The sequence below is a fragment of the Sinocyclocheilus anshuiensis genome, unplaced genomic scaffold (assembly GCF_001515605.1).
Source record: "Sinocyclocheilus anshuiensis isolate Anshui unplaced genomic scaffold, SAMN03320099.WGS_v1.1 scaffold67, whole genome shotgun sequence".
In the NCBI taxonomy this organism is placed as follows: domain Eukaryota; kingdom Metazoa; phylum Chordata; class Actinopteri; order Cypriniformes; family Cyprinidae; genus Sinocyclocheilus; species Sinocyclocheilus anshuiensis.
In genome coordinates, this window is record NW_015552546.1 from 1,132,814 (window position 1) to 1,144,527 (window position 11,714).

The window sequence follows — 11,714 nt, forward strand, 5'->3', positions numbered from 1 at the left end:
TATATATTGTATATTTTTTATTTTATTTTTATTTTCTATTTTTATTTTTTATTTTCATTACAGTTTTTATTCAGCAAGGATGCACTAAATTGTAACCAATAACTTATATTTTAAATAAATGCTGCTCTTCTGAACCTTATATTCATTAAAGAATCTTGAGATAAAATTGTCAGTTTCCACAAAAATATTAAGCAGCGCAACTGTTGATAATAATAAGAAATATTTCTTCAGTATCAAATCATAATATTAAAATGATTTCTGAAGGATCATGTGACACTTAAGGCTGGAGTAATGATGCTGAAAATTCAGCTTTACATCACAGGAATAATTTACATTTTAAAATGTATTAAAACAGAAAACAGATATTTTAAATTGCAAAAAAAAAGAGAAATTTTTACTGTATTTTGACAAAATAAATGCAGCCTTGGTGAGCAAAAAATACTTAGACGCTACTGGCATAGAAATTTTAATTTCATATTTAGAGCCAAGACAAAGAGGCATTATTTTGAGCATTAACTCAAAGAAACAAAAGGAAACAAGTATGAAGAAATGCTGTGCATGATTAAGTGCCCATATAACCACAGCTAAAAAACTACTCTGAGCCATAGAGAGGAACATCAGTACATTAGTGCATGGGATATGAGCCACGCTGAGTGAATCATGGAAAATCAATGACTGCTGGGCATTGGATAGCTGGCCAAACATCCCTCTCACACTCAGTCAGCTGACATGGTGGAAACTACAATCAACATCACATCAATAGAAGGTCTTTCGATGAACAGATTTGGTGTTATACAAGTGTAAATCCTGACCATTAAGTCAGTCATTAAGCCAGTAAGTGTTCAGCACCACCAGAGTACTAATGCAACATCTGATCGGCAGTTCTCACAGGTAATTAGGGTAAAATCAATTACTCAAGCAACAAATTGCAGACTAATTACTCATTTAGTAGAGGTTTTATCCCAAGTTACTGAAGGTCCCACTTTAAAAATTAAAAATCTGTCAATCTACTCACCCTCACATTGATTAAGTATTATGTAGACAAGATTTGCGCACAATAGCAGTGAATTAAGTGAACAATCACTTAATTTCGCTCACACTTTAACATACTTAACAAGTGTATGAGACAAATGGACTATTTTGTTGGTGCTTTTTCAATTTTGCAGTTTCAACACCGCGGCACCATTCACTTTCATTGCATGGAAAAGAGCAGCCTAGACAGTCTGTTCGCTATCTTATTGTGTGTTTACAGGGGGAAAAACCACATCATACCTCTTTTTAGCACCAAAATAGTACATTATGTCATAATTTTGATAAAGAGCACAATGGTGATCAATGGAGAATCACTCCTGAGATTCACACCTGCGACCTTTTAGTTCTCAGACCAGATTTAAGCCTTACGAACAGCTTTTCAAAACGCACGGGTAGATAATAATAATAAATCAGAAACAATTCTGTTCAAATTACATACATTTTTCAGCTTCACTAGGATTGGCACATAATGAATTCATAGTGTCTATTCCATGGCACCGACGAAATGAACGAATAATAATAATAAATCAGAAACAATTCTGTTCAAATTACATACATTTTTCAGCTTCACTAGGATTGGCACGTAATGAATTCATAGTGTCTATTCCATGGCACCGACGAAATGAACGAAAATTTAAAATTCCATTCACTAAAATTAAATGGAGTAAACAACAGAATAGCAGATAACTGAAGACTTATATAAAATATATAAAAGCTATGCAATATCTCATTCGCAACATGACATTATTTAATTACAGCGCCTAATATCACCCCAACTAACTAAATCAATGTAAACCTCTCATCACAAACGTATCGTGGAAAACAGATATTTCAGCTTACCGAAGGCGGGGTGAATCTTTGATACAGTCTTCAAAATCCACCGTCATCCTGGACGATTTATTTCCAACGATTAAAACAGAAATTTCATCGCCGCCAGTAAACAAGAGTGTAAATGTAAGAGACCACGCGTACTACAGCCTCTTCTCTCCACTGGCAGAGTGAATCCACGGAGCTCAAGACTCGCTCCTAATGCTACAGTAAGGGACTGTCAGCAGTTTCACTACTCTGACTAAAACACGTAAAACCGTGAACGGCTACCGTCAGACTTTATACCGTGAGTGTTGTCTTTTTTATGCTTAGTCATTTTTGATAATCAAATCAAATTCAAATAAACAAATAAATAAAATAAAATAAAAATAAATGAAATGAAATGAACGAAATGAAACAAAACACAACGAAATAAAATAAAATGACAAAATGATCAAATAAAAGAAAAAATGAAATAAAAATTAGATAAAAAATAAAATAATGAAATGAAAGCTAAATAAATTAAATGACAAAAATATATAATAAAATACAAATAAAATAAAAAAACGAGATAATTAAATAAAAAAATTTAATAATGAAATAAAATAAAAAAATGAAAATAAATATAAAATATAAAATACAAAATAAAATAAAATAAATTTGTTGACATTTTCTCATAAGGACTTTTAACAGACTAAACTCAAAATACTACAGTATATTTTAGTGTTCATGCAGTGTTAATTTCATGCAATCTCTGATCTGTGAAGTCTTTTTTTTAGTTCAAGAAATTTTTGATTTATCCCATATAAATAGTGTAACATTTCAACATTTATTATTAAATTGAGAATACATCTTTTATCGCTTTTTTTTTTTTTTTTTGCAGTTTGCATTGCATATATTTAGAATGTGTTTTTAATACAAATCTGATCAAAGTCTAATGAAAACTCAAACAAGATGTCAAAGATCAACACTGCTTCTGGTTAATAACACTAAGAAAATCCTATAATTGTATATGAGCATGTGTGTGTTTGTGACAGAAATAAATGAAAGTAACAGAAAAAAATACATTTATAATACACAAATATAAGGAAAGTGTTTGTGTGATTAGATTTTTGAGATGAGCCCTAAATCTATTCAGATTCAACACACCCCCTTGTCAATCTTATATTTGCATGAAATAAAGGCTAGTCATTTGTAAAAGGTCATTTGCTATTTTACATGTTATGTATTGATTTTATTTTCATAGATTATATGTTATTCATGTATTTAAAGTCTGTAAATGTGCAAATTGATCTGACAATAGGCAATTGTGTGGAATTAGATGCAGACTGTAAGAATAAACCTTGAACTGCATTGAGGAATGTTTTCATGTTATGCTTTTAAAGTTTGAATGTTTATCTATACACATACAGTAAGTCATTCTTTCATCCTACAAGAATGTTTAGACTATGAATTCTCCTCTTTCTGCTCTTTCAGGAAATCTTACTGCAGCATGGAAGACATCTATCAACATATGTTTTAACTTTGCTGACACCTTCTCTCTTTCCTGTCTTGTTTAAAATGTTTCTAGTTCATATTCAGCTCTGGAAAGCAGCACCAATTCATATAAAATTCCTGGACAACAGCTGGGAATATTAGCGTCTTGCTGACCACCGGCACATAAACTGAGAATATGATGATCAGCTGACCTTGAAAAACCTGCAATGCTTATTGCCATCTTTAGCACAAACCACAGGTTTAATGTAACAGAACTGAGTTGCTAGATTGTTGTAGATTGTAGATTGCTAGATCAGTCACAAATACATTTCTAGAGGGCTTATAATATTCCCCAAGAGTGAATATAAAGTGAATAAGAGTCTCAATGGAAATATAAACATTTAGCCAGCCATATTTTATCACTAGACAAGCTGGTATAAATAAAGGTAAGGCAATTATATTGGTTTTATTGATTGAAAAAAGCACAGCATTTTAGGACCGGATGAGCGTCATTAATATTACATCAGATTTACATTTAGGCATTTGACAGATGCTTTTATCCAGAGCAAATCTAAATGCATAAATTGCATTTAAAATATTAATTTGATCAGTTTATGCATTACCTGGGAATTGAACCCATGACCTTGAATGCACAGTATTTATACTTTAATTTGAGCTGATTGTTCAGGCGCGTTTACACTTGTAATTTGTTTTTTATTTGTTTTTCCCAGCAATCACAGAATGTTCCCCTAACGTTCCCCTTTGCTTATACTTTGGGAACCAAATAAGAACGTCCTGGGAATGTTAGAGGAACATTCTCCAAACTTAGGGAACCTCTGTTTATGTAAAGAAAACTTTCCTGGCTAACTAAACTAGAACGTTAGAACGTCTGTTCAGTAACATTCTGGGAACCAGAAACTTTAGCTGGGATTGTGGTCCGGACCAAAAAATAAAACGATACATTGGTTCGCTTAGCATTCACACTGTCATTGTTAACACCGAACCTAAAGATACACAAAAGGCGTAAGGATATGGTCACAACCTGATCGGACAACTTTTATGACATATATTTTGCAAACTTACAGAACATCCAAAACAATGCTGTGTTCTGGGCTAAATGTGCTTTTTGCATGTGTGTACATATTTTTACCAGCTTATAACTACTAAAAAGCTTATTCAAATGAACCGCACTAACAGAGCAATTACGCAAGTCACACCGAACCAAATCTGCCAAGTGTGAACACGCCCTTAATCTATTATGAAAACAGATTCAGTGTGTTACTGTCAGAAGGTCTGAGTTCTCTACAGAATCAAAGCCCATCCAATTTCTGCCCAGAATAAACTAACACAACTACAGTTCCTGTACTGACTGAAATCTGGAAGTGTTTGTAGATCTCACAGAGAAACCTGATACTAAGAGGGATTTGCATTCTGGCAGGCTGTGATAAGTGCCACAGCAAAGATGCAAACACCTGTGGAGGATTTTGTGCAAAACAATGCTGCTTATCAAGTTACAGTGGACAGAACTGAGTTGACTAATTCAAAATTGTAACTCACAACAAAACATGACATGTTTATTATGATATTATGTTCTTATGAGGCCATATATATTAAATGTATTTCATTTTTTATGTTTTTGAAAGAAGTCTCAAATGCTCATTAAGCATATATATATATATATATATATATATATATACACACACACACCTTACTAATTGAATAAATGCATATACTGGAGATACTAAAATACTAAATCTGAAATAATCACAATTGAGCTCCTTAATTAATTAGCATATTTGGCATGGGCTCTTCATAATTATCTCTATTGTTCTTTGTAATCCACAAGGTCATTCATGAGTAGATGGCCAGCATTTAGATAAATGAACATGTCAATTGTTCTAATGGCATTTTTATGGCAAGAACCAAACTAGAGCATTTCAACAGCCCGCATTTCCTTTTTGAAGCCAAAAATAGAGGGCATTATTAATTCACAGGAAATGGGGCAGCCTGGCGGAGGGACAGGCACGCGGATTTTACTCCAGGCCTTTATAGAATGCTATTGTTCGGTCTTGTCCCACGCAGGGAAAGCCGTGCCTATAAATCGGAATGATGTCATTCCCTTTTTTTCCACACATGAGATGTCAGAATAGTCCTGGACTGTCCGTGACAGTTTGTTTGGGGTGGGCTAGGAAGTTAAGTCACATTGTTATTGCTCATACTGAGATTTAGAACAAATGCCTAGCTCAAAGTCTTAATCATCAGAGCATAATTCATCACTAAGCATTTGTGCTACAGACAGAATGTTGGAGAGTGATGCACCAGCAAACCCCACACTGAAACGCGTCTCTTTTATTTAAGCAAACAAATAAATAAACAAATATTTATTATTTATTTATAAATTTAATTTACATTTTTTTCATTTGAATTTCATTTTTTTTGGGCACACTTAAAATGCATGAATGTCCAGATAAAATATCTAAACATCTTTAAAATAACCTTAATAAATAACCTTAAAAGCAAAACTGCATAAAGTACCTCTATTAAGTTTTTTAACATTGTGTTTTCTTGTTCTAAGCGTAAATCTAAATCTTTTTGAGGTACATGCATGTATACATACATAAATAAATCTGTTAAAGGGTAAATTTGATTGCATGGTCAAATCCATAAGCAATCATCCAGAGATTCACTCAATGCAACAATAAAAAAAGATTAGATCATTTACTAATTCTGATTAAAATGTATAGTCCTATATTTTCAAAAACATTTCCCATTATTAAAGCTTACATAACATCCCAGATAGGGCAATTGTATTGTCTTTTAAAATTACATTTTTGGACCTTTTACCTATATTTTGACAGGATTGACGGGCGTACTAGAGCTTTTTAAATGGGGGGGCCAGTCTGGGGCACTGGCACTCACTAAACAAAGAGTGACAGCTTTTTAGTGGTTATGAGCACTCTTTGCAAGCTTTCTAGTCTATAATCCATTTAAAATGTAGAACTTTGTTTTTCGGCTGCACACACGTTGCAAAGTTTCGGGAATGACGTCTGCATATTTATGCGGGATTCGCTCTCGAAGTAGCAGTGATTGACAGTGATAACTATAGCAATAGACGGGACAAAATATGTAAAAATGTGCATTAAGACTAGAGCACCCTCACTAATTTCATAAGCACCCTCAGTGATTATTTCTGGGATCTGGTTGATACGCTTTTATTGCAAAACTATATACAAAAACAACAAAATACAAATGCACTAAATAAAATAATTGAATAAATGCATATTTACAATTTAAGCACTTAACTAAAATAAGTAGGCTATTAATAAAATAACTAGAGAATGCTGACTATAATCAGCTTGCTTCCATTTAGTGAGATAAACCGAGTCCTCACCTGAATTAGAAAAAAAGCTCTTCTGGTGATGCGAGGACAACGTTTGAGCGTGTACACGCAATATCTGAGCGAGAGCAGAGCCAATTCATAAAAGAACAATGTATATTTATAAGCACACATCCAGTTTTGTGTGAGTGAAGGAAATTTGCTTGCGAGTGGAGAGATTCATCCTCGTGCATTACATGGATCACGTAACATTATGCACTCTCGATATTTGTCTCACGCTATAGAAACCGCCTAAAATTAAGTAAAAAAGAGGAGAAGAAAGCGGCCCTAGGCAGCTGCACATGCCAGGATCCGCCACTGCCAGATGCAGTTAGAAATGTACTAAAAACAAGCCTATTGCAAGACATCTGGTAGGGGGGGCACCTGAGGTGGCCAGCCAAATTTCAGGGGGGGCCGGTGCCACCCCTGGCCACCACATAGACACGCCCCTGGATGGGAAGCGACAGTAGAGGAGAGAGGGGAACGGAATCATGAAGCACCTCAGGCCGGGACTTGAACTCGGGTCGCCCGAAACGCTGCTGCTCCAACATGGTGTTGTCAGTTGAGTGACTCAGGCCGACTTCAGTCAAAACCTTCCTGTGAATAAACAGCAAATAGTTTCTCTATTTCAGCACGACTGAAATGCTGATTTCGGGCCCCGGGACACCAGCAGTGATGGAATCAGCCGTTGTGAGATCATGAGGACACCAGAGCACATGTGTCTGTATCTGCTCTCAGCCTCCAGCTGTGTCTCACATGCGAAACCTCCTCTGCTCTATTACGGGTGTTAAAATTAGAGCGTTTTCAAATCCAGCGAGACTTCCCATTCTCCTGTCTCTCTTCCCCAGAGCTTTCTCCCCGACTTTCACAGATCAAAGCTGGATTTTTTTTCCCTTTTTTGGTGGCTGTTGAGTCAGCAGTCTAAATTAGAAATGAAGAAAGGCAGAGAAGAGAGAGAGAGATTTACAAGAAGTATTCCATCTTTTCTATTGAAGTTGTTCCATTATTTTTGCTGGCATTCCATAAAGAATTCTATAAAGAACTAGATCTTAAAATCTCATTAATGGAGCAGATCATTAAGAATAAACCGTTCAGAATAAAGGAAATTCTAATTGCTCATGTCAGACAGACAGACAGACAGACAGACAGACAGATAGACAGACAGATAGATAGATAGACAGATAGATACAACAGATGGATGAATGAGACAGACAGACAGACAGACAGATAGATACGTACATAGATAGACACAATACAACAGATGGATGGATGGATGAGACAGACAGACAGACAGACAGACAGACAGACAGATAGATAGATAGATAGATAGATAGATAGATAGATAGAAAGAAAGAAAGAAATATACAGTCGATAGATAGATAGACAGACACAATACAACGGATGGATGGACGGAGATGTGCTGTGAGAGATGTGAGTCTCAGGGAGAATTACCTACTTTTGATCCCAGCACTTCCCAGTGCTCTCTCTTTTTCTCTTTCTCCAGATGGAAGACGCAAACCCTCCATTTCTGACTGCAGGTGCTACAACTGAAAGCCACTGGAGTGATTCAGCCACTTTCTTGCCAACAGTATATTATGCATGTTCTCTCTCTCTCTCTCTCTCTCTAATTCAGTCTGTCTCTGATCCATTATTCATCCTCAGTGTGTTTGCATTTTTTCAGTACATACTCTGGCCTTTTTTTGTGGGAAGTGTTTCAGTCTCTGCAGTCTGATTCTAGTTTTCTGTTCCATGAGATTCAAATTCTTCCCACCAGAAACACAAACTGCAAACAATTCATCATCTCAGTGAATCAACGACTACACAGACAAATGCTCAAAACTGATTAGCAGGAAATAACTCAGTCTTGCAACACAGGCTACTAAATTTGACTAAACATCCTTTAGCTCGCATAAAATAGATTCAGCAGCTCGGTCCAAGTCACCAGAACATATGAGACAATGACAGACCCATATGCCAACATCTTAAAATGAGTCTCAAGTGCATTTTTAAATGCCAAGTTATAAAAGTAAAAAAATAAACCCATAAAGCTGGTTTTTAGACCATCTGGGAGCAATTCAACATTTAATGGGTCTGAAAAATGGAAGTAGCAATGAGAAACATATTGCAAATATGATGTCAGTTGGATTATTCCAGGCCAGAGCTTGTTTTAGGATCAGCATGAAGGATCTGGACAATTGTACTAATAAGATTCAAAATGGAGCAAACATTTTGTTACATTTCGTTATTTTGCAGATAGTGGATGTGTGCCAGATGAAAGCAAGCACGAAAATCATTCAGTTTAATTTGTGCATGCTGTAAAATCATTAATGCATGATAATATTTACAGAGCTGGGTAGTAACTGATTACATGTAATCTGGATTATGTAATCAGATTCCAAAAATTAAATACTTGTAATTAGATTAAATTACATTTTAAAATGCTCGTTATCAGACTAGTTACTTTTTATGTATTACATGGTTACATATTTTTTACACAATAGCAATAATTTATTCATGATTTATTGATTCTCCCTAATTCCTCCTTTTCATTTTCCTTTCTAAAATAGATACTGCTTATATACTCTCAGAAAGTCTTAGTCAGGTGGCTACAAAGCATTTAACCACTTGATTTGAAAATATCATTTCATTTTCATTAAGAAGTGTTTCAACATTGCATCAACTACTGATGAACACATTCATTTTTATTTAAATTATCACTCAGTCGGTTATTTTACCATGTACTGTAGTACTTTGGAAGGCTTTTGTCTTTTTGAGATTTTAAAATAAATATTTTAATATTGAAGTATCACATTTGCATGTTCATGGTTCACCTATGTTGGTTATGGTTATTTGTTTTAATTTCAAATTTTTATGATTTAATTAATTATTAGCTTTTCATTAAACTCATAAACTCCCTGCAGTTCCTTCACAAACCCAGTTTGGGAAACTTTGATGTAATATGAACTTCATGTTGTTGATAACAACAAATGGAATTTATTTCTTACTCTTTGTATTTTTATATAAATATGGTAGAAGATTATCCTATTTAAATCAATGTGAAAAAAGTAATCCAAAAGTAATCTAAAAGTATTCTGATTTTATTACCTACAATGTGTTATGCAATGGATTACGTTACGTTACCAACTACAATTTTTGTCATGTAATTTGGAATCAGTAATGGATTACAATTTGTAAGGAATCTATTCTAGCACCACGGTGTTAGTGGTTGCCAAGGCGTTGCTATGCAGTTGCTCAGGTGTTCTAGTTTTTTTTTTTTCATCTAAAATTTTGTTATTTAAAATTTTATGTAGTGGCGACAACAAAAGCAACAAAAAAGAAGCTGAACCAACGCAAATGCCACCACAGTCTCAGTTTTGGCAACAATTAAACAATTTTAGTGCCATCTAGTGGAGAGTTCATATCAGGAATGCTACCATACCGTACGTGCTGCACGTAATATCGATTTGCAATTATGTCGCCAAAATCATGTATTTTATTTCGTGAGATCATACTGGACAACTCTGTCGTTTAAATCGTTACTCGACGAAAATCTTAATTTGTTTTAAAGACTTTAGTTTATTTGATGTGTTCATGCATTCAAAATTAAAACTGTTTTCTTTTGAGTCTGAACTTGTAATAAACATTCACAAATCCATTCTGAATGATTCGTCACTGAATCTGACTCATCTGGTTCTCGAGCTTAGCTCAACATATTCAACCATGCTTGAATCATAATGACATATTTGGTCTATTTTTTTCCTTCCTAACAATAATTCAACATACAAAGACTTTCTGCCACATTACAACTTAGAGTTAACTACTAAATTGGTACACAAGAAGTCAAAGAAAATTCTGAATACATGTGATTCGGTTTGGGATTGACGCTTTGTATTTCTGTAAACTTAATAAGACAAGAAATTTGTTGTTGCTACTAGTGTTTGAATGAATTCTTACAAGCATGTCGACTCTCTACATGCCAAACAAACAGCATCTGACCTCACATGGTTTCCAGAAAATCCTAAGCTTCTCTTGAGCAGGTGGTGAGGGCGGGAAACACCATCTGCTCCTATAGGTCAGATTCCCAACCTTAGATTCAGTCAACTCTCCTATTAACCATACTACTCACATTCATCAGGCCGTTAGATGAGAGATCACATGTAGGGCAGGATGTTATGGAAGGTGACTGCTCACTTTCAGTTTCATTTGAATTTCCTGTGATTCAACAGTTTTACCATCCTCGCACTTTTCATTTGGCCTTGAGATGCTTCAGTTGCTGAAGAAGGCCATTAGATTTGCCTAAAGGACAAGAAGCAAGGTCAAAGTGCACATCCTCACAGCACATTACAGATGAATGCATCAAAGATCATCTGTCATGCAGTTCAGTGCAAACATCTTGTCTCAACATTTTTGTAGCATGACTTGATTTGTACATGACATTTTGTAAAGCATTATGTATTATGTTTGCGTTAAGATTTAAGGACATTTTTTTAAATAAGAAAGTAAGTGTTGTATTTATCTTTTCATAAATAATTGTAACCAAGTGCAACTGCATTATAATAGATTGCAGATTCATTGTAATGTCTGAAACTGGTAGTTTGTCTTGTGCATTTCTAAATGTTATTACACTCAATCACATCCTTTTTTGCAGAAGTCTCCAAACTCATCCTTTCTAATCATCCTACTACTTGTCCGCTTGATCCTATTCCATCTGCTGGTTTCAGAAGTGGTCATTCAACCGAGACCGCTCTGCTCTCAGTTGTTGAAGCCCTAAGACTGGCAAGAGCGGATTCCAAATCTTCAATTCTTATCTTGCTGGATCTGTCCGCTGCTTTTGACATGGTTAACCACCAGATCCTCCTGTCAACCCTATTGGCAAAGGGCATCTCAGGAACCGCACTCAAGTGGTTTGAGTCTTACCTCTCAGATAGGTCCTTCAAAGTATCTTAGAGAGGTGAGGTGTCCAAGTCGCAACATCTAACTACTGGGGTGCCTCAGGGCTCAGTTCTTGGACCACTTCTCTTCT

The 11,714-nt window shown here is 35.1% G+C and overlaps 1 protein-coding gene across 2 annotated transcripts in view; it reads right to left on the reverse strand.

Annotated features, from left to right (window-relative positions):
* Positions 1–2,020, reverse strand: part of LOC107664201 (arf-GAP with coiled-coil, ANK repeat and PH domain-containing protein 3-like) — a 77,844-nt gene extending 75,824 nt beyond the window's left edge. For both annotated transcript variants that reach the window (XM_016454699.1, XM_016454698.1), the window contains exon 1: positions 1,873–2,020. In XM_016454699.1, the coding sequence (XP_016310185.1) occupies positions 1,873–1,919 (47 nt within the window). In that variant the 5' untranslated portion in view covers positions 1,920–2,020. The remainder of the gene's footprint in view (positions 1–1,872) is intronic.
* Between the last annotated feature and the right edge of the window lie 9,694 nt (positions 2,021–11,714).